Source organism: Anser brachyrhynchus, assembly GCF_964034855.1.
Source record: "Anser brachyrhynchus genome assembly, chromosome: 6".
Lineage (NCBI taxonomy): Eukaryota > Metazoa > Chordata > Aves > Anseriformes > Anatidae > Anser > Anser brachyrhynchus.
In genome coordinates this window covers 42,162,737-42,186,571 of record NC_137700.1, presented here as the reverse complement: position 1 = coordinate 42,186,571, position 23,835 = coordinate 42,162,737, and the positions used below count along the sequence as shown (strand labels likewise).

Here is a 23,835-nt window from a genome sequence, read left to right as displayed (position 1 = left end):
TGGTTTTTTTTTTCATTTGGTTGGCTTTTTTTTTTTTTTAACCAGAAAATGCTTTAATCCCATAAGAAAAAAAAAAGAAAAAAATACAACACTGAAATTAGCTGTGAAATTGTATTACAAGAACCTGCAGGACAAGTTAGCTATAAATTTTTCCGTGCCATTTGCCGGCCACTTGAAGATAGGCAGGTAGCTGTGTCGGTAGGTAGGCAGAGAGGCAGCTAGATCTATTGACCCATATAGGAATTGGAAATCAATTTGGAATATCGTCCTGTTCTGCAGTCAAATCACAGCAAAACTGTTCAGAAATGTTCAAAGTGACTAAAACTAGATTTTATAATCTTTGAGCAGAGAATCTAAAGACTTTTAGCTCCTTAGATACACAGACTGTTTGTAGCAATTAAATTTCTGTGTTATTCTAGATTAGATCAGAGAGCTGGGGTAAGCATTTAGAAAAATGCGATACTGAAGCCCCTGTGATACTCAATCAGATTTATATTCTTAAGCTGCTCAGCAACTTTTTAAAACAGATTATAAACCCCTTGTTCACTTAGGCAATGTAGTCATTTATTAGGAATATACCCTGAAACCCCCCATAACCCAGCAGTAACATTAACCATTTCTGGAAAATGAGAGAAAGGGGAGGAAAAAAAAACACTTTGAGCCGTCCATCCACAGCAACAGGTTCAGTGTGTGCTACAGCAACGTGTCCTGGCTGTCCCGGGCAGCCTGGAGCTGAGCAGGATGGAGCCAGTGACGCAGCATGACTTTTCTGCACCTGTGTTTCTTGCTGAAACTATGCTTCGTGAATTGCCACTGCTTCCTTCCTTCACGCAGTTTAGTAGCCATACATCTGTGCTTGGCAGCCCATGGGCATTCCTCCTGCTTCCCTGCTCTGCTCCCGTCTCCATCCTTTGCCTTAATTTCAAGCTTACCTTTTTCTGCGTCCTTCAGCTCCCCGCCTGATGGGTGGAGCTGGTGGTTGGCCCGCCGGAGCCATTTCAGCAAGAGAGATATCTGTTAAAATACTAGAAAACATTCTCCTGGCTTCAACATGGCTATTGAAGCTACCTAAATTATAGCTTTCAGTTGATGCTCCTCTCAAAATCTCTTTGGTTTCTCTTGTTTATTTGGACATGACATCAGGCCTGCAACCTTATTTTGTTCAATCACCAACATAACAAACAAGTTTTTATGCATGATTTGCTCATTAGCGGCTGCTTCAAACACCCCATCTCCCGGTACATAATCCAATTTTAAAAATAATTGGGAAGATGATGTAGCATAATTAGCATTCAGAAATCTGTTTTAATCCATATGGCTCTAGGTCAGTTCAGGAGAAGTAATTTCAATTAGTCATTAATTGCTGGGGCTGGGGGGAGCTTGCAGGTTACACAACCCTGCGGTATCGCCTCCTGCTGCGGGCGCCTTGGCCCGACGGCTCCGTGCGGCGGGGAATAAGATCCTCCAGAAAGTACAGGCTTGCCAATGATTCACTTGGCAGAGCTTTTCTCTTCGATTTATTTCAGATGGAAGGATCTGATCTTGCACCTTTTAAAGTTGGAGCAAGATTAGCAATTTACTTCAACGGACGCAAGATTGGAGCTTAAATCCTAGGTTAATGCAGGCTGACACGGTCATTGGAACCAGGCTCATTAGAGTTTCGGTGGTTCTTCCGTGTGTGTATGTGTGCATGCATGTGTGAAAGTGGAGTGCTAATGTTAATACCTTGGCCATACACCAACCGCAGCAATGCCACATAAGTAAAATTCACCCCGAAGCCTCAGCTGGAAGAGCTCTTCACAGCCAGGATTGTAATGCAGTTGATGAGTGACTCATTTGTTGCATTGCAGAAGTGGATACTCTTCTGTAAGATCTGCTATTTATTTTATCAGGATAAGCACCTGGCAAAAAGTAGCATTCAAAAGAAAGTCCCAAGGAAACAAATCAGAACAGACATCAACAAGGTAGGGAATATCTTTATAAAACTGTCCTGTGCAGATGCACGGAGGTTTTTAATGCTATGCAAATGACTGTTATGTAGAAGTCTAACAGGCTGCAGTGAAGATGAATCATTTAAATTAACTTAATCACTTCATATTCTGTTAAGGCGTTATCCGAGAGTCTCGGTTAGGTATCATTGCTAATGGCTGACAAGTCTAGAACATTGTTTTGAAATTCAAAAGTCACAAAGTTTACATCAGATGGAGAAGTAAAATCCTAGAAGCACAACAGCTTGACTTTTTATTTTGAATCTTTCATTTAATAACTCCTTGGAGAAAAAGAATGACAGCATTGGGATTTATCTTCTCACTTGAAGGTATTTCACAATTCATCTCAAGAAACTCTGAAGTTTTCTTAATGTAAATAGAATGAGTTAAGATTTGTAAATATATCCATTTTTAACTTGTTCCTTGTGCACTTTTCAGTTAAGTACATAGGGATGTTACCATTATCTCATTGCTGAGTTAGCCAACAGAGTAACACCCTTCCTCATTTGTGTCATTTAAATTTAACAAAAACCACTCTTGATACAGGATGATGTTGTATAGCTGTATCGCGGGCATTTCTATGTCCCATCCATCAGTTCTCACAGTTTATGCCCCTGGGAAGGCGAAGTATCCTGGCCATTTCTTGGGTCCCGCTCAGCTCCAGAGCAGGCACTCACACCGGTGATCATTCCCACTAGCTCCCACTTTCTCCTCTGTGTTAGATTTAATTGTACTCACTAATCCATGGGTTAATTGGGTCAGGTTGGCAATATTTCTTAATGATATAAAGTAGTGTAGGAGGGCAGAGCTTGAAGCAGAGGGTTGAATCCTCAGGCTTAATGAGACACAAGGCTTCAGCATACGTATTTAAGCAGGGGGTTATTGACAGAAGGCGAATGGATGTAAGAGCTGAAAACACAGCGAATACAGGAGCTACCCAGATCACCTTGACCACAGCTCCTGTGGGCAGGTGTCTGCTCCGGCCTCAGGCAGCCAGGGGCTGACAGGAAGTTTCTGCATTATCCCTTTTCCTCCATCCAAATCTGAAATCCAAAGCTTTGGACTTGTCCTTCCTATGTATTCCCTCTGCAGACCAGCTGGCACACCAGCCTGCCTCTGCCTTCTCAATCGTCCTTTTCCTCCCTCAGTAATTTTTCCATGCAGCACCTCTCTCCACCTGCTCGCCCAGCTCGCTCACAGCGCCACAGACTGCCTGAGGCTGGCAGGGACGTCTGGAGGTCACCTGGTGCCACCCCGTCTCCAGCAGGGTCACCTACAGCCGATTCCCCTCCAAAAGGTCCCGGTGAGTTTGAAGGTCTCCAGGAGGAGCCCCCAGCCCCTCTCTGGGCAGCCTGTGCCAGGGCTGCGGCGCCCGCCCAGCACAGACGTGCTGCTGGGGGCCAGGGGCAGCCCCCGGGGCTCCAGCTTGGGCCCGAGGCCTCTGGGCCTGGCCCTGGGTGCCGCTGAGAGGAGCCTGGGTCCGTCCTCTTAGTGCCCTCCTTTCGGGTAGTTATAAACACTGATAAAATCCCTCCTCAGCCTCCTCTTCTCCAGGCTGAGCAGTGCCAGCTCTGTCAGCCTCTCCTCAGAGGAGAGGTGCTCCAGGCCCTTGACCATCTTGGTAGCACCCTGTTGGACTCCAGATTGTTAAGAGGTCTCCCTCCTTTGGACTGTCTCCAGTATATCTAGGTCTCTCTTGTTGCAATTCATACTGGTTTTTATGCAAAACAGGCTTAATTCTCACAGAGCCACAGTGAGCCCATGCATGGGATTAAGGGCTGTGCGTATATGTTCATGATACTCTTAGCTACTATAAATTATACGCGTGGGAGTGTATTTTGCAAATTCAGCAGTCTCGTATGGTCTCTCTGCCCACGTAATTTTATTACAAGTGTGTCAGTGAGCTTGGTGGGAGCTTAGCATGCCTGGAGGGGGAGGAAGAGGAGAGCCCAGGTGCACCAAAACACAAGGGGTAAGCGTGCACAGCAGCTGCCCTCCACCGTCGCTGCACCTCTCCGGGCACAGACGTCGACAGATCTACAGGAGATGAATTTGGCCCCCAGCTTTAATGATAGGAAAGTGAAATAATGCTAAATAGAGCAGAGACGTAGAGGGGAGTGCAATGGAGGGAGGAGGGTTTCCCTCGCTCAGGCTGCTCCCAGGGGGTCCTGCGAGATCAGGGGGTGCGAGGCACGGCCCTGAACTCAGCGCAGAGGACAAGAAAGCTGGTCACGTTCGGGTGTTCATTGCTGGTGATCACACAGTATGCTTTTAAACCTATCAAAAAGTGCTCAAGTACCGCTGCACTCCTTTATGGCTTTAAAACTGATGTAAATTTACATGCAAATTAGGTGCAGCCCTCAAGCTCCTGGCAATTTGCCACTGCAGCCTTCAATATTGCCCCTGAGTAGATCATCTTTTATGAGAAAGCCATCAGTCATCCCACAATACTGTAGGAGGATAATTTCCTTGCATGAGTTGCATAAAGATGGCACTGCGTATTCGACAGAGCACAGCCCGTAGCGCTGCACTACCAAAAGCAAAGAGAGGAAACAATTCTGCTTTTTGGATCTGGTTGGCTGGTTGCTTTCTTTCCTGGGCTACCGAGCAACTGTAGAAATTGGAATTAAAGGATTAAAACAATACTTTTTTTGGAACTGAAATTCAGTATTCTCACGTATGTGCGAGTGATTGAGATCCTTCGATAAACAGTACAATTTAACTGTGTCGTGTACGCTCCTTGATACCACTCATTACAAATGTTGTATTTCTTTCCACTTCACTGGCTTACTGGTTAAATTTACCTACCTGTAAAAAATGTCACAGAAAAAAATAACTCCTGATGGTGAAATCCTGAAAATTACCGGTCATCCCCACAAAAATAATTTTTGAGAGGAATTTCTATATAAGAGTCATTACAATTGCTTACTGCTATAAACTCCTACTGTTTACTGCTTGATTGCTTGTTTTGGTGAAATGTTAATAATGCAGCAGTGGATAGAAAGAGTCGATAATGAGGTAATGTGTATTTATGGGATATATGTCCAAATGATCCTTAGTGCATGGTTGTTTGAAAATAAATAGCATATTGATTGAAACAACTATGGAACTAAATGGTATTCCAACATGTGGTGATAGCTGATAATTACTTAGAAGCCTTTTTTTTGTGTTAATACAGCAACTATTCTATTTTTACCTTCTTTGTATAGAACGGAAAATCCACTTAGAAAAATATGATAATGATTTCCTGGGGTTTCTGTATCAGTTTGGTAATTCTCCCACTGATGAAAATACAATATTCATACATATTTTCTGTCACAAGAATATCTACATAGTCCCATTTCAACACAGTCAATAGCGATTTGAAAGAGGTTTTAAATAGAATTTAATGTAGCCATATCACTAATACTCTATTAATACCACATAATCTCCTGTCATGGGAACAATCAATGGGAGCCATCTCCACGAGCTCTACATAGGTGAAAATATCCAACAGTCGCCTTAAATTTGGGGGGGTGAAATCTTCCATGGCAGTGTTTTTGAAACACCGGAATTCTCTGTGTGTGAGATTTGCACATGCAGAAATTAGAAAGTTCAGGTAGCCATTAATACAAGAAAAATACAGGTAAGAAATAACATCTGTTCATGAAAAATGTCACGTAACCTTAGCAGGCACTTTTGAAATGATGTTCAGGGAGAATGAATGGTTCTTTGTAAATAGAAAGCCTCTTGCCTTGCTTATGTTATGCAGACTGTAGGTTTTAAATTCTTCCCAGATGGCTTATTTTGGGTAAATAAATGAAAGTTATAAGGAAGATGATAAAATAAGATACGAAAGGAGGAGAGGGTTATCAGATGAATGGGTTTTCCTTTCTGATTTGATGGACTCTTATTCAAGTTATCTTTATATTCTAAACCCAACAGACAAAATTCCTAAACAGAGGAAGAGCTGATATAGTTTATGGGGTGAACAGCAAATGGAAAAAAATAATAATAATAATAAAAAAAAACTTTGTAAAGGCTGGGATGCTTTGCAAATTTGTAGTAAATTAAGAAAACAGTTTTAGTCAAAAATGTAGCAATAACAGGCTTGTTTGTTTGTTTTTTTAAGTCTAAATAATATACATTAAAAATGAGTTTTTTAAATGTTAACTAATTATAGCCTGAGCTGCAGTCAGTGGAGCTGGGTTTTACCAAATGTTTGGGATGCTGGGATGTTTTAACCAAATATTTGGCAGTGATAGTTGCCGATGGAATACAAATCCCAAATATTTGGTATTGACTCGCACCAAATGATGTAAATATTGACTTGATAATCTGTTCTCAGCATGAAGAAAATACTCTCTGCCTTGCCTTACAATCAGCACATCTTAACAATTATTAGCATCGTTGTCTTGTCTGATTTTGCAGCTGGAAAAATGTAGAATAAAGAAGTCTGAGGATGTGTTCGCTCTCCCAGGTATGACATACCCAAACTGTAACACAAAGCCTCCTCTACCTGACTTTACACTTTAGGTTAGAAAAACCTTGCTACTAGGTCACAGCTAAGATGATCACAATATCTGCTCTTGTAAGCATTTCTTTCAAGTGCAATTGGAGGCTTAAAATCTATAGTGATCTATAATACTCTATCCCCTGGTTTCTTTTATAATTCATCAGATCTTTTGTAGTTGCTATCATCTACATTGAAAGCTTTGAAACTACTGAACTATGAAGTTAAATCACATTTAATTGCCTGCCCGCAGCATCAGAAAGCAAAAAGTTGAATCATTTATTCACTTATAAATACTCTACACAGCACATCCAACCTGCTAGATGTAAGAACAGCTATCTTACTACCTGCTAGTTTAAAATACAAACGAGCGTTACACAAACCTATAAGCATTTAGCAAGCAACAGAGGTATTTTTTGCTCTAGGAAGGCAGAAAGAAGCATACGAATATACCATTTGGGTAATTCAAAGGGCAGTTACATTTTTGCATAGGAAAAATCAAGGTTGTGGGGCATTTGTTGAAGCAGTTGTAAAGCCAACCCAGTTTCTGTAATTGCCAGCACAAGTCTAACAGTGCAGCCTGCAGCGGTTGCGCCACTACAGCTCTGTTTATTGATCCCCGTGATTCAATGTTTTTGCTCACGGGCATAAGTCAGCACTTTCGGCAGATCAGCACAATGGTGGAAGGATCAATCATTACTTTCCCCCTCCTGAGCCATTTTAATTGTGATATCAAAGATGGAGTAATCCTTTCTTAGGTCAGAAGATGCATTTGAAGCCAGGACAAAACCGTGCTATAAAAGCAGGCAGGCTCCGCTATGCAGATCTAGAGGAAAACTTCCTAATTCCACGAACTGACCTGAAAGCGGCAGCCAGTGACGCTGAGCTCAGTTTAAATTGTTACAACAACCAACTCAATAAATAAAGTGGTTCACTTCCCTCACCTCTCCCTTGGCAGCAGCTGAGAACTGAAAGACAAACCATCTCTGCAGGACAATGGCGCTCCAGGGAAATTATTAAGCTCAGGCTCACAGTCTTTATTTTGACATTCGAGAATAACCCAGAGTGCAGACATGTTACCAGACATGTGAGGGCTGATCTCATTTGAACTTTAGCTGCGTCCTCTTTTTTTTTTTTTTTCCTTTTAAATTTTCTTTCCTTCCATCCGCCAGTGTTTAACCCGTGAGAAATAATTTCTTTAAAAAAAAAAAAAAAGTCTTCAGAGCCCAGCTGTCGGTTGTTGTGATTAATGGAGAGGTGTAATTAGAGGCAGCAGAGAGTTGTGATAGCAGCTTGTCAAAATGCAGGAGCGCTGCCTATAGCGGGATTGAACGTTTTGCTCTTTTTTCTTAGAGGTGAGTTTTCTTCATCTTTAGTTGGGCTGGTTATTAAGGCACTCGTGCTCCATGTGGAAGATTGCTCTGTAGCTTCTGAGGCTTTACTGGTTGCTCTCCTATGGATGGGGCCAGTATGGGAGCTGCTGAGTGAGGTAGGGAGAGAAAGGAGCTTTCTTCAGGGGCTCTGTGCTGGCCGCACCACCAAGACAGTGTGCTTGGGTGCAAGGTAATCCCCTGATCTTCTCCCTCCTCGTTTAGGTTCCTCTCCATCTTTTAATCCTAAGAATGATTCCAAGGAATTTAAAGCTGGGAAATCCAGAAGATCTGCTGTAGGCTTTCTTCCCTCTGGAGAAAACATCAATGCTGACCCAGACAGCCTCCTTCTACACAAAAGCAGAGGAAACTGAAGTGGGCCTGGACAGTCAAGAGAGGAGTTTTGTCTGGGAAACTGCTTTGGAAATGTTGAACTGCTCAGCTGCCGCTCAAGAGGTGCCAGAAGGACAGAAGAAACTGTGATGTCCCTTGCTCCCTTCGGGTTGCCAGTGAGAGATGGGATGTAGCTGGGGGCTGGCTGGTGACTGTGATCTAGAGACCAGCCACATCAATGCGAGAGCTGCGATTAAAGGATTTCGCAGGAGGGATGCGGATCTTGCCCCCGAGGTCCTGACGGAGTCAGGAGGGCAGCTGCTGCAGGCAGGGGGTCAGGTCCTGCCCCTCACCAAGCAGGAGCACCGCGAGCGGTTGTAACGCTGGGCATCTCTGTCCTGCAGCTGATGGAGAGGTGAGGAAAGGGCTCCCCGGCCTAATTAATTTGGAGTGGCCTGAAGATAAATCAAGGCTGAAAACACACAACCTGCCTGAGCGCTGAAATTACATTCCAGGCACATAGTTACCCCGTGGCTTTTACATGGGGCTCCGCAGCACAACCTTACAGCAAGAGCATGTTTTCCCGGTCGCTGCTGAGCTGTCAGGTTGCACACCTGGAGACAGAAGGCTTGGGACCTGCCGCAGGATTAATTCACTGCATATTTGTGGGAAATTTAGTTATCTTGATAAAAGACCTTCGCAGGAGCCTTTGCGTTGTGGCCCATAGAGCACAGTCTCACGCCGCACTGTGGGAGCGCCAGGAGATGTCAACCGAAAGCAAGGCTGTGGTGTCGGTGTGCAGCACGGGACCTGGAGACTTCTTCTCAGCTGACCCTCCCCCAGCAAAGCATAAGCACAGGTAGTTCTGGATACTTTGATTTCTCACGACGTCCTTCCAAACTGGCAAAATGTCCTCATTTAATTTTGCGTTTAACTGAAATCACAGCGGTTGGCTCGTTCGTATTAGTGATATTAAAAAGGCCTCTGTGTGCACAAATTGGGTAACACGTCCTGCCACTTCATTTACATCCGCGAATGGGCAAAAATTCAAAACTCTTGTGCCTACATTTAAAGTGAAATTTGAAGTGGAGAATCTGTGACTGAGCTGCTGAAAAGATGGGAGCACTGTGTGGAAAAGGTACACGCGTAAATAAAATAATTAGGAAAGAAGTGTCAGCGTACAAAGCAGGGGAGGAATGGAATAAAAGAAGGGAAGCAAAATGCAGGTTCCCTGAGATGGGAACACACAGCAGGTGTTCGGACAGTAAACAGGCAATAGTAGATGATTTTATGTCAGTCCTACAGTGAAATGAGGTCATGCTGCAGACGGAGGCAACCTAGTGGACAAAGATAGGTGCCTTTAAAAATTAAGATGTACAGAATGAGGTTATTGGAGGTGGAGCTGGCGTAAAACTGCAGAGATGGATGGAGAGGTATCAACAAAGAGGGAAAAGGCAGGAGAGAGAAGAAAAAGGCGGCGTGTCATGTGCTTCCTGCAGAGAAAACTATTATGACTTTTAGATAACTTTAATAGTCCGAATCCTTGAGATACTGTTATCAGGAGAAGGAGCTTGAAATACAGCACTAGATAAAAGCAAATCACAGCTCTGACATAACTTGTGTAATGGCATCCCCCCCTCTGTAAGGCGATGCTGAGAAGGTTCAGATTTTGATCTATTGCTGCCTTGTGCTGGGTGTGATCCAACATGGGGAAGTCAACACAGTTTGATACCCAGCGAGCAACTTTGATTGTGTTCTAAATCTAAAGCAAGGCAACTTTTTGGATTAATATTCTTTTTTCTCTGAAAACCAGAAGTTGGGATGGATAAACTGGAACTGGAGAGAAAAGAAGTGGTTTTGTTCTGATATGCTGTGAAGCGCTTGTGCTTCCTCCCCTCTCCCCCAGTTTGGGAAGCAAAATCCAAACTGTTTGCCGCAGATATTTTTCCTTGCTTCACATAGTTTATATATATGTATATGTATTGGCAGAAACAGACCCAGGCTCCTTTCAGCGGCACCCAGGGCCAGGCCCAGAGGCCTCAGGCCCAAGCTGGAGCCCCGGGGGCTGCCCCTGGCCCCCAGCAGCACGTCTGTGTAGTTATGTAACAATATAAATATAAATTACACTATTGTAAAGCACACTTTGCTACCTCTGCCGTCCCCTTTTAACTTTTGCTCCTCTCATGTGCTTTTATCTTATTGCCCCCCCCTTTTTTTTTCCTTGTACATGGTGACCCCAGCTATTTTCTAGCCCGTATGAGCATTCATTTCTCCTCCCCTACCCAGGCCATTGGAAACCAGGGAGTTATCGTCTGAGAAGCGATCACAGCAAATGCCCTCCGTGGGTTAAAGGTACGGCTCCCCCTCATCGCAGCGCCATCCCTTCTGTTCAGGGCGCCATGCCAGTATTTGCTGTCCCACAGCTTGGTGCCATTAGGAAGAGAAAGCGGTGGTAGAGTCGAGTGGCTCTCTGATGAGACCCTGCTTGTTTCTTATAAGCATTTGCACTCCCGTTTCCCTGAATGCAGCAGGGCTTGAGCCGTACAAGGCAGCATGCCCTGCTCCTGCTCGAGTCAACGTTCAGAACCCACAGTGTTTCCTTAGCTTTATCTCTGGGCGATGCTTCCCTTCTGCCTTTTCTTGCTGTTTCTCCACTCTTCTTCATTTCTTCCACCAGCTACCTGCCTTACCGTGAGCACCTGTGTCCTTGTAGCTTCCGAAACGTAGGGTTGTTCTTTCGGCTCGTGGGTTAAACCAGGGCTAATCCAGCCTGTGGGAATAATCTGTGATTTTCTACCTGACCTGGACATGCTCTCATGAAAACTTCCTACAGGCATGCTCTTAATAATGGCAGGCTTTTCTTTATTATTCTTTCCTTAATTTATTTATTTCTAGTTTCTGTGTCCTAAGTCGGACTAGCTGAGAAGAAATGTCTTCTGAAAGCTAGCTCCTGCTGTGGGCTCTTCCCTGAGAAAGGCGGCGAATCCTTCTTGCTCCTTGTGGCTGAGTACATAATAATGTCAGTACCCCGTTTGCTTTATGGAAGGAGGTAGCAAACTACCAAAGCAGCCCCCTCATAATTCATCTCAAGGGCATGTTTAAAGCAACAGAAAAAGCTGAAGCTTGGCTGTAGGGACGAGACTCTCAAGGTTATGACGAGAATGGGCAACTGCTGCTGTCCCACAGCCAAATCCACTCTGACATGACTGGAGGAGCACTCCTGGGGGGAATCTGTGCTTTATCAGAGAGACTAAAACATTTTCTGGTATTTAGATGGAACAATAATCCCGTGTCTCACTTCTTCCCAGTTTCCGGCTGAAACGGCTGGATTCCTTTGTAGATTTTGTGCTGCCTTTTTGCGTTTTGACAAATGCCTTAAGGGGAAACCAGCTCGAGGGGGTAGGTGTTGTGGCCAGCTCTGAATGCGATGAGGTCAGTGATGGGGTCATCCTCACCTCCCTGTAGTGTGTGCCGTGCTCCTGCCCTGCTTTCTGCTCCTCTTCTCATGGTGGGGTGGAGGGGAGGGAAGAGGGAGTCCCGAAAAAAGCAGCACTAAGCAGCTAAAATGATCGTTTTTAAGAGTGGTTCATGTTTATTGTATAATGAAGAGGAAAAAGTCCTTTAATTAATATTAACAATTGAGAGAAGATTAGAGCAAAAATACCCGATTAACGCTTTCTCTAATCCACCTATAATTGTGTACCAAGCTATCAGTGAAGCACTTAAAACCCCCCAAAAAGCTTTGGTAAGAACCAGAAGGCAATTGTTCGCTTCAGCATCTCAGACATTTGGACGTGGACGTAATCCAGCTACGATTGTCCTTTATTCCTCGCTCACGGTGCTCGTGGTGGTCCTGGACCAGGTTGGTGACTGCGTGGTTTGGGCTCTCAAAGGGAGCCCCGTGGTGTAGCCGAGCGCTGAAATGTGGGAGCTGCCACTGAGGACAGGAGGAAATTTGCTCCTGCGTGACACGAATAAGGCTGTCCTTCGTTGCCTTCAGTGACCTGCCCCTCTGCATTAGCGCGCAAGCTTCAGCATTATTCAAATGATCTTGATTGCTTTGTCTGGGGGGAAAAAAAAAAAGTAGCGTATCTGATCACTGCTAGTTCGCATCACTTTTTACTTAAGTTCGGAGAAGGCACAGCTCTCCGGTGAATTAATTAATTTCAGTCAATTTTGACAGACTGCTTAAATCAGCTTAGAAGTGCCACAGCTGAGTAAACCCATCTAGGAGTTTATGACTGCTCCTTTTCGAAGGACCTGCTCAGTACCAACAGCAGCTGGAACAGTGCAGTGAGGAGAACCGCTTAATTAAATAACAGTTACAAGAGCACACAATGGTAAATACGTACGGTTCCTATATCGAAATTGATACGAAGCTTTAAAGAGTGATAAGGATTCTTTTGTAACATTCATATGTTTTCAGCTACCTTCATGATTCGGTGGGAGATGTAAACCATCCTGCTCCGTGTCACAGCCCTGATCACACTTCATCTTATGAGCTCAGCATGCAGCAGGCTCCCCTCCTGCAGCCAGGTGTGCAGCTGCCTCTTTCCAGGGCTGGGGCACTATTTTTTTCCCAGATAATATTTTTCGGGTGTGTGATTAAATTATTTCATTAATGTGGTCCGTCACCCTTACATATGCCAAACTGGCACAAACTCTCTGTCCCGAAGAAAAAGTACATTATAAATGTAGACACCTATGAGGGTGACCTCTAGACCAAAAATTTCTTTACAATATTGGTCTGAGTGGACAGTCTGTGGATCTTCTGTGAAATGTGGTTTTCTTCCTTGCCTGCTATTTAATTATTTTAAAAGAGCAGTAAAATCTTAGAAAACTATGTTGTTGTTATATCTCAACAGATCCCTCTGCCCTTAACTTTTGCACAAGGTATTTTCCCATGCTCTATTTTTATTATAAGAGAAAAAAATTAAATGCAGCCACCTCAGACTTAAACATGGGAATAGTATTTGTATTATCCTTTCAATTAGTCTTGTGTTTTCCTGAATCTCGGTGCCTAATTGTAGCAGCCAACCTAATTGACCTGTTTAAGTTTTAATTTACCGGAGGCCTGCCATCGATGCGATGTCTCCAGAAGCTGTGCCAGTCCTGGCAATAGTGGCAGTCAGAAGCTGTTGTCATCTCCTGGTTGCTCTTCCTTCTTGAATCATTTAAAAAGGTCGTGAATTTCTTAGAAAACCAGGCAACAAAGCACTGACGAGTAAAGAAAGCCCTTTGTAAGTTTATATATGGGAATCAATTTACTTACATGAATTGGGAAATGATGCTGCGGCCAAAGGGAAAATGTGAAACCCCATACACTACACAATGAAATTACTTTTTGTTGCTCATTGTTTCAGGTCGAGCAGGTTACTGTGCCTGTAAATTTCTTTTACTATGAGGCACAGTTGCTGCAGATGACAAAGCAATCAAAAACTACACACCTTGGGGAGCCTTGGCAATTTACATGGCAAAGCAAAGAAGATATGGGCTTTGTGCCTCCTAGCAGCCAGCGGGAGGCTTTTCCATCAGCCCCAGAGAAGCCGAGATTTCATCCAGAATAGCTTTGAAGAGCTTTTGACTAAAGTAGACCCAAAGAAGAGGTACAGCAAGAGGAAATGACAATTAGCAAGTGAGAGTGCAGAATATGGTACTGGGCTTGCAGTGATGCTTCACGGTAGCATATAACTTTCATTATCTTATTTGGAAAAGAAGCTATCATTTCTGTTTTTAAACTAAAATGAGAGAACCGAGCAGCACAGGTGATACTAAGAGGCTGCTCTGATGCTATTTCATTATCCAAGCAATTCCAAAGCAGTAATGGGCAAACAGGGTTTTCTTTCTTTTCTGTCTCTTCTGTCCCCTAGACTTCTGTTAGAAGTCAGTGCAGACTCTCGGGCTGAGGATATGTGTGTGTGTTGGAGCACACGAGCTAGATCTGCTGGCTGACCATGAGCAAGGGCAGTGGAGCTGAGGGACAGGCTCCCTGCAGAGGCTGTGCTGTCCTCGGCGGTTTCTAGACTCATCAGGGTTTAGTCCTGAGCAGCTGGGGCTGGTCCTGCCTGAACCGTGTGGAGAAGACAATTTGCTAACCATCAGCTGAGAGGTTTTAGTGATATTTTAAAGGTTTGCTACTGCTTCTCATATACCACTTTTTTTTTTCTGCTGACATCAGCTCTACCTGACCTGAATGGAGGCATGGAAGTATGAAAGGAAAACATTAAATCGATATGGTTCGAAATGATCTATTTATTTTGGTGTGGCTGCCAAACGGAAAATCACGGCCCCATCTGTGCTGCAGTCCCAGCCAGGCGTCTCAGCTCATTGGGATGGGCATTTAATGAAAGCTGAAGCGGCGGTAATGGTGCCAGAGAATTCACTGGGAAAACATGGGTGGCGCTCAGAAACCGAGAGAAACACAAGGTTATGCTGAGGCTCGCAAGTGCTGTCCTGGGCCATTAGCTCCTTAACCATTACCCCGTTGTGGTTTTGTGTCTCTGTAGGAGCTGCAGCAGAGGTGACCTTTAAGGGAGGCTTTGAAGGAGGAACATCAGGTCTCCTCTGGGATTTGAGAGGGGAATGCTTTCAGTCCGTTAGGAATGGCACGAAATGCAATTCGAAACTGAGAAGTATGACACAGCAGCAGCCAAGCTGGTATTAGTATTGGAGCAGAGGCAGGGATCAACATCTCCGTAATAGTTTGTGTTTGAAGCAATAGGGAAGAGCAGCCAGTGGAGGGCTGCGAACAGAAGAGTCATTTGGCTGAAGCAATGAGCCAGAAAAATTATCTGTGAAGAAGGATGGCTGTAAGCGAGGTGGCTGGGGATTTGTCAGGGTCAGAGAGATGCTTCTAATAGTCCAAGACAGAGGTTAATCAAGACCAATACAAGCATTTTGCAAAGTGCAGATAAAAAGGCAAAACTCTTAGATCTGTTGTCTGAGGAAGACCTTAGAAACGGTGTGCAGGAAAATGCGCGGGGACTGACTAACTCCAGCAGAGCTTATATCAAATTATTTGAACTAGCAGTAGGACCTGTCTCTTCATAAACTTGGTTAATACTGCTTCGGGGAAGCAAAGGCAATATTAAATGTTTGTATCTGTGTAGGAGATCATAACATCATCTCCCTCTGTTTATTCTCATTTAATTCTTTAGGACTCTTAAAATTGCAATAGTCTTCTCTTGGTGGTGCAGTGACGAAGATATAACCAAGTCCGATTGTACTGCTAATCAGGACCCATGAATAGCACAGCCTGTTACTGAATATATTTCTATTTTACTACCATGAGCCCAATTAATACCAGATTGTTCACTAGGACTCAAATAGCTTATGTTTAAATGTCAAAAATTATTTGGGACATAAATATTTAAGGAAACAGAGGCTATTACGTGCGCTTTGTCAGTTTAGATATTTGGCATGTCGATTTATTTTTCTATTTATTACAAGACACTAAAACGAGTCAAAAAAAGTGAATGCTTCCTCTTTTTACAAATTGCCCATGAAGTGAATCATTAAGCGGTAGGCTGTGTCTGCCGTGCAGAAGAGTTGCTCTGCGCCGCTGATTGCTATGTTCCAGGCTGTGCAATAAAGACAGTTCTTCATAATTGTCTCTGCTACAATAAAGGAGAAGTATAATGAAGAACTTAGGTTGCATTATTTTTTTAATAGCAAAAAGGAAGGGATTTTTCACTCCAAACAAAGCCTCTTCTTTCTCTCGCGTCTGTGAACATGAGGTTGTCCTTCAGTACAGTTCACAGTAATGAGTAAGTAATGAGTGGAGGGTGATTCAATGATGAGGCAAATAAGGTTATATAATCGGGTATTATATGGTCACCTATAAAGGCATGGGCAGATCTACCATTGCCTCTAAAAGAGCCAAAATTTCACCTACGTCATAGCAGACATTTGGGAGACGAACACTTAACTGCGGTAAAGTGCTCGGCCAGTTTTCAAAATCTTCGACTCCGTGTGAAATACAAGTTGCCAATTACTATTTATTTTCTTAAAATAAAAGAAAAATGGCATTCGTTGAAAGGTGTCCAAATGAAATTTAGAAACATAGCTTGATGAATAATGATGCGGAAAAAAACTGGGAACAATTGCTACAGAACTGCTGAAGTCCAATGAGTTCAGCTCATTATTGCTCTATGAGCGTTTGTCAGGGGGTGTTCCCTCCCCATATTTTCTTGTTGATTTAGCAAAATTGCACCCCTAGGTCCCTCTCCCTTTACCATCAATCCAATTTTAGATTGCCTCTTGGTAAATTAAGGAATTTCACCATCTCTTGGGATGGCTACAAAAGGCCGTGGGAATTCCACAGCTGAGTTCGCTAACGTGTGTGCTGAACCCCCGGTCACCTCTCGAAACCACTCTGAGCCTGCCCCTGATGAAGTGGGCTTGTGAGAGAGCCAAGGCTGGACTGCAGCCGAGAGGGCTATGACCTGGACTGAGCAAAAAGCTGGGTCTCGTTGTTTCCCACTGGTTTTAGTGTAGTTGAATATTTTCAGTATCTTGCAATGACGTGTTCTACTATAGCAAAAAAAAAAAAAAAAGTTAATAACACTCCATGCAAATATTTAGTCACTTGATGTAATACATCTGAGTTTTGAGCCAGCAAACTATCCCTTCAGTCCAGTTATCAGTATTTTTCTCTGACTTTCTAACTTCAACTATTTTCTCATCATTGCGTTGGTCTTCCCTAATGCATGGATTACATGATGGAGCAGAAAATGTGTTCTTGTTTATTCAAGGGAAAAATTACACAAGTAATTTTATTGCGTGTGTTTATAAGCAAAGGAACTTGCTTATGAGGATGTGATTTCCAAAGTGTCTTCATATGTATTGCAAACATAAAAGAAGTATACAAAGAGAGTACTATAGGATTTATTAACAGATAATATTTTTTTTCCCCTTGATTCAGTGCTGACACAAAAATAGCCTTGCTCTTAGGTTTAAATTATGCTTTAATTAGGTTGTTATAAGCTCACCTGTGACTCAATTAATCTTGCAAAAATAATGGTTGTTTCATGTACATGGTGGCTGGAGAATAATAGTTTGTATTTGTTTAAAATGCTTGTTTTGTTAAATTAAGTGCTTAAACTAATTAAAGACATTTTTTGGGATGTCTTAGCTTTAACCTACTAAATGAGAGGCACAAGAAGGTACACATAGATACTTGCTTATTGCCCATAAATCCACGCTTATTACAACTGTAAACTCTGGAATACAGCTTTATGACTCCCATTTCATTGAAGACTATATAGGCTATTGCTAGTGCTAGAAAAAAAGGTATTTGAATAAGAGCAATTTTGAATTTTGGGTTTGATTGCTTTTAATTGTGAATTATGTTGAAGTACTGTAGTCATTATCTTAAAAACTATTTAATTAAATGTAAGCATCCAACTGTGCGTCTTTTGAAAGAGCCAAAATGCTCTAAGATCTTGAACAGAAGAGCTATATATATATATATATGTGCAAGTATCACAGGGTTTACAAAAACATTCTCTCCTCAGTTTTTTTTTTTTTTTAGAATTTCCTTATTTTAGGGTGTCTCATTTGCAACTTTAATGATTCTTTTAGTCTCTATTTCGTGTATGTAATTTGAATTCCTGAAATAATAAGCAGCAATTCAGGAATCCCAGCACAGAGGATCATATCTGCCATGTGAGTCTTTAGATCTGCCTTACAAAACCCTTCCACCCGAGCTGATAGCTGATGGGGGTGGTCCTTAAGGATGGGACTCGGCTATGGGGAGCAGCATGCAAACATCCTGGGCAGAGGGGCATGAAGACCTGAGTCCTGTTCCACGCTGGCTGCCAGAGAGGAAAAAACCTAATATGCCCAGACTATTCTATATACTGCCACCAAATCTGAGCTCTTTTGCTCTTGATTTTTCTTTTTCAGTCTCTCACTCTCCTAATTACGTTTTCTCCCCTCAGAGAGATCATTGTCCTCCTTCCGTTTTCACTCCTGTCCCCATCTTTGCACCAAATTGATACCAGAGCCCTATCCAAATGTCTGTCCTCTCACTCTTTGTTCCCTCCCCCTCGCCCCCCCGACACACACACACAATTATTCCCCATCTCTCCTGTCTGAACCTCTTTCTTTCCCTGGTTGCCTTTTTACTCACGTCTTCTCTCTTGGGTTTTTCATTTTTCAGTGTCCTTAATCTTGCCTTTTCTGCCAGTCTCTGGGATGAGCTTATCTCTTCTCTCCTCTGCCTTTCCCTACCCAATTTATCAGGAAATCTGTCTCTTGATTGCCCCTCTTTTTCCCTATTCCCTGTGTCCGTACTCGGTGTGGGTCTGTGCCCCCTCCCACGTGCGGACGGCTCGCTGGTTACACAAACCGGCGAGAGTTCAGCCGAGGCTCCTGCCCCAGACTTCAGGCATGTCTCCGAGTTAATGACTTGAGTTAAAGGATCAGCATTAACTTTGAATTTTCTGGCTTTCGACTTTTCTTTTCACAGCTTGACATTTTTGTAATGCTTTGTTTTTCTGGTACTTCAAAAAAAAAAAAGAAAAACAGATGGGGAATAATGTCGCAGCAGAATGCATAACCCTCGCTTTGGCAAGCCTGCCACCCCATTACCACGGCTCTCCGGGGCTGGTTGATGCTGTTGTCCTCGGCTGTCCTGGAGCGTTTCCCCTCCTGGCACCAGGTGCCAGAAGAGCCACCGCTCGCTGTCCCATCCCGAAGCCTGCGTGGCCACCTTGGAGAGGCACCGCCGTGGTTAGGTGGCAGCGGTGGACGCGCCTCTTGGCAGGGAACCCACGGCCTCCTGGTGGTGCCTAAAAAAAAACAAAAAAAAAACCAAGCAAGTGTGGTGACATGCTGAGAGACAGCCAGCAAGGAGGGGGTCTGCCCGTGGGCAGAGCGGAGGATCGATTCGCTAACCTCCCAGATGCATCTCACTGATTTTCTGCAGTACCTTGACAGAAACCAGATACTACAGTGATAGCTAATTTAAAGGTATCAATAGGCAGTCACACTCCAATCTCCTGAATCCCCAATCTTTTCCTTAGCCACGCAGTCACCCTGTCCCTCCTCAGCTACCCAATACGCTTAATCTGTGTGATATTATACACGTCTGCTTTGAGCTGTGACAGATTGGGGCCATGCAAACTGTTTCAGAAGTATGATCCAACTTAGTATATTCCGGGCGTGACTTCAAGTAATTACGTACGTGGATGCAACTTTGCCCAAAGACGTTTTTGTTATGAGCAGTGAATATTTACTGCAGGGATGTGGCTCTGCTAGCCCTCGCTGGAGCTCTGTGTGCTGTACCTCGCTGGTCAGGGAGAGGTTGCGTAGCTCCCTCATAGCCACATCTCATCTCAAATGCCTAGAGGGAGCAAATGGAATTGAAAGTGCTTGGTTTGAACTTGAACTGAACGCCGTCATCTGGATGTTTAAAATGGAGTGGAATCAATTTGATCTGAAAAAATTGCAGTAGTATAATTGGGGGTTAAAGTGTTATTGGGTCCTCATCAAATGCAATTAGAGAGAGAATATTCATGTTGTGAATAGCACACCTTTAATCTTAAAATATTTCAGAAGCTCCATATGTGTGGTGGTTTTTTTTGCTCTGCATTTGCAGGAAAGTTCCAGCCTAGGTTAATAATATACTAGCAGTACTTCACAATGCTCTCCAATGTACAGAAGTAGCTATTAAACTGTCAACAGCACTAAAAGATGATATTTTGATGGCAATGGATAGGAACCCCATCTTCCTGCTCATGCTACTCAACATTTCTGTAGCTTTCAAGCACAGTCAACCACAATTTGTCACTGACTTGCATACGTGACATTGGCTGAATAGGTAGTCTGAGCTACAACTGTGTCAATCAATTTTTTTCAGGCAAAATGCAGGTAGCATCAATAGACAGCCATTTCCTTTTCCTCCTCTGTAGCTCTTGATTGCACTCGTTCCTGCTCACCATCTACCTGGAGACCTCTAGAGAAGGCGCTGGACATGCCAACTTCATTGCTGAAGCTGTTCTGCTGATATCGACCTGCATAATCCCCCTTCACAGCTGCAGCCAGAGATATCATTATATATACAGAATGAAGATCAAATTCGGTGTTGGTACATCCAGCAGGGAAATGTTTCAAAGGACCGAGCTGGCCAGTATCTGTCTGGCTATCTTCTCGTTTTCTGCCCAACCTTTCCTTTCATGTTGCACATATCCTAAAGGATGTTTTAAGCACAATGCAGGTGAAGAAGTAGTGTTATTTCAGGGAAAAACATATTTTCTGGCCATTGTTAAAAATCCCACTATGGGAAGACGTGACCTCAGCAGCGATCTCTGCATCCACTACCTTGAAACCCTCCCATACCTACAAGCTGGAAGAAACAACAGATTCTAGTTTGTGTCAAAATCTAGCAGATTACCATAAGCTCTTCTGTCCTTGCTGCAGTTTTACACCGGTGACCCTTTGTCATTCAATCCCATCTGCATCAGAGACTGAATAAAGTTGTGCTTTTCTCAACCCGAACAGTCTAGAATAAGAATGTCAGAAGCAGAAATACACTCCACTTATAAGATCTCAGGCAAAATATAATGATTTCATAGTCTTGTACACTAAGTTGTTTTTCTTTCCTGTCTTAACCAGCATGGTGAGAAAATGGTGAGAGGAAAATGTGTGCACCTGGGTTATTCTAGAAAGGCCCAGCGGCAAACATTATGAAGTCTGCCATGAAATGTTTATCAGTCTAATTACCATTACAATGTAATGGTTCTCTGGATGGATCTTGAAATCAAGGGCGAAACTCTTTGATTTAAAGATTACCGAAATCACTGTACTCAGCTGACAGGAAGACAGGCACTGTAGACTTCAGTAAACTACTTGAACACAATACAGAGCTAAAAGGATTTTAAGGAATTTGTTCTTATCTTCTCTACATTTCAAATCTACGCCTGCTTTGAGTCTATTAACTTTGTATTACTTGTTTGACGAAAGCATATCTTCTGGAAAGGTATCCAGGAAATGTAGAGGTCACTAATGCTCTCAGTGGGTTTTTCTAGTGAGTAATCTCCTTCTCCATTAGAAGTATGTACCTCTGAAGTACTTCTGCTACAAGTAGTTGCTGCTTGTAAAACCCTCGTACACTATACTCGAGTTAACTCTCAATATTCTTTTTAACAGGAAACCAGCTTGAATCGCTTATTTTTAAGTCCTTTTTCCTAAGTAACTCCAAATAATTTCTGTGGCTATTTTCTATGCTCTATTACTTGCCAGCGTCCTATTTAGAATATGGATTAAAAAAACTAATACGGTATTCCTGATGAAATGCTAAAATATGCTTTTATATATTCCAGTAATGCATTATATACCTTCATAGGTAATTGCTTTAAAAAATCCTTCATTGTCTTCAATTATTAGTTTTGTCATCAAATGATCAGAATTATTGTTATTTGTCATTATTTTCAATTATTATAGATTTCGAGATGGCTGACATTGAGGAATATAATGGCCCTACTGCTGATTATTTACAAAACTGTACATAATAATTTAAACGTCACATTGAAAAATATCACCTTCAAACTCCCTTTTAAAAATGATACTGCCAGGTATGAGTGTTGTTTTTTTTTTTAAGTAGATTTTTCATTGCAGTTTTTTCCTGTATCCTGTTTTTAGAACGAGAACGTTTTGAAAGCCAGGTGTTAGCTATTTAGCAGTCCAAGAGGTCATTACCAAAATATGTGCAAAACCACGTGCGAGCGGCATACTTGGAGATCTCCTCTTAACTTTGCTCGAGAAGCACTCAGAAACAAAGAAGCCGGCTCCAATATTTAAGTCAAGGAAATGAAACATTCATGTGCTGCAGCGAGATATTGTTGCTGTAGCTGAACCGACCCGTGCCTGCCTGCCTGAGGTTTGGAATGCAGAACAGGATTTATATTCGGGCCGTAAAACCTGCGTTTAGGGACACAAATTCCCACCAATCAGACTAAATAAATCAGCGGGCCCAGGTTTTATCATCACAGATAACCCTCGTTAATCCAGCAAGCTTTTCCCGAAGACAAAGGACAAAATGAATTCCTTCATTTGTGCTGCCTGAGCGGCATGCTAATGTGGGGAGGTGGAGGCATGAATAATTCATGGTGCGCAGCCCGAGCAGGCAGCTCCTGGCTGTCCCTGTCACCACCGCAACAAGTGGCGGCCGCCCCATCGCCATCCCGGCACCCAAATGCCTTCTGGAGGGAGCAAAACCCTCTGCCTGCCCTGCGCCCGCCACGGCCGGCTGGATTTCAAGGTTAAGCCTCGTGCAAAATGGACCCAGGAAGCGCAGTCCTTTGTAACTCAGTTGTACTTGACCATAAACTACTGTTCGTGGAAGAGAGCCGGGTGCCTCGGTAAGTTTGGGCAACTTTTGACGTTTTCTCAAGCTGTCGTAAACTCTTTCCAGGTTACGGTAGCTTTAACATGTCGTGTTTTGCCAGGTTGCCTAAAAACTGCATGCATACTTTTTGCCTTAAGTGACTTAAAGGAGCCTAGAAAGGCATGCAGAATCTTCATTTTTAACTCCAGGAAATACGTAAACAAGTGTCTACAGAACTGACACTGAAGTTACAGTCAAGCCTCCTTAAATTTACTTGTACTATTTAAATTTTCAAATCCCTGTAGCACACTACTAAAACAAAATATATTTATGATCCAAATTTGATTACTTGCAACCAAAACTGAGGCTAATGTAATTCACTGTCAGGCTGGAAAATCTGAAAGCATGTTTGTTACTCTTCGTAAGAATTTTGGTTCCCTTCTCTAAGTGTAACTTGTATGGCTGCTCTTTTTTTTTTCCAGCTAAATGCATTTCTGATTGGTTTGGGAACAGAAACTGGGACTTTCCTGCCATTCTTACAATGCACTAACTATTCTGTTGTATCATAAAGTAGTTGAAAAGCATTAGTAACTTACCCCCTTTTTCTAAGGATATAAAGGAGTTATATTTTGTATATAAATCATATGGCATTGTTGAGGTAAGAGTAGACTTAATCCTTCATTATAACACCAGCACTTTTTGCTCTACTATTCATTATCTGTCTATCTACCTGTAATGTTTGTCTCAATTGTTTGCCAGTTTTTTGTTGTTTTCTGGTAGCGATACCATCAGCATTTCCTGCGAGCTCTCAGGTAACTCACTACTTGGCGCAGTTAAAAAATTGATATAAATAATCAGCTCCCAAGAGGAGAGGCTGTGAACAGGAGCATGAATATGAAATGAATCATAAATAAGTTTTGATTGTGGATAATAAGCTCTTCCTATTTTTATTTGTTTGCTTTTAATTAGATAGTCCAGATTCTGCCGCTTCTACTTTATTTTCTTTGTTTTGATCATAAAAGCATTTTATTTGACATCCAAAAGACAGCCACGTTTTGAAGGGATAAAAGTACAGCATAGTGATATCTAGTGCTGACAGTAATTAAATGCCCTATGTTTTAAACAAAAAAGGAAAGAAGAAAAAAGAGGTGAAAATAGGGATATGTAAGTAACAGGAGAAGTGCAAACAATGGATGTAATCCTGCACTCCTTAATCATGGGAGTAATCCTTATTCACGTAGGTAATCCTATTGGTTTCAACAGACTCACATCAGTAGGTGCGGTAGCATGAGGCCCATATTTTTCCAGGAGATAACAACGTCT

At 42.8% G+C, this 23,835-nt stretch overlaps 1 protein-coding gene and 2 long non-coding RNA genes across 6 annotated transcripts in view; 2 read left to right on the top strand and 1 right to left on the bottom strand.

The window, feature by feature from the left end:
* Positions 1–7,839: 7,839 nt before the first annotated feature.
* Positions 7,840–13,142, top strand: LOC308196891. The gene is made up of 3 exons (XR_013952482.1): positions 7,840–7,969; positions 8,076–9,042; positions 10,424–13,142. It is a non-coding gene; the product is annotated as an uncharacterized lncRNA (long non-coding RNA).
* Positions 12,138–18,455, bottom strand: LOC308196905. Its single transcript, XR_013952497.1, has 2 exons — positions 13,456–18,455; positions 12,138–12,247 (listed from the first exon to the last, which is right to left on the bottom strand). It is a non-coding gene; the product is annotated as an uncharacterized lncRNA (long non-coding RNA).
* A 3,415-nt stretch (positions 18,456–21,870) lies between these two features.
* The window catches only part of LOC308196879 ((E2-independent) E3 ubiquitin-conjugating enzyme FATS), a 65,236-nt gene continuing 63,271 nt past the window's right edge, over positions 21,871–23,835 (top strand). The window contains exon 1 of one of the 4 annotated variants that reach the window (XR_013952452.1): positions 21,871–22,546. Coding sequence is in view for 3 of the 4 variants with exons in the window: in XM_080596616.1 (XP_080452742.1) it covers positions 22,381–22,546 (166 nt within the window). In the remaining variant the exon portion in view is untranslated. The remainder of the gene's footprint in view (positions 22,547–23,835) is intronic. The other 3 variants (XM_080596616.1, XM_080596617.1, XM_080596615.1) reach the window with 3 other exon arrangements.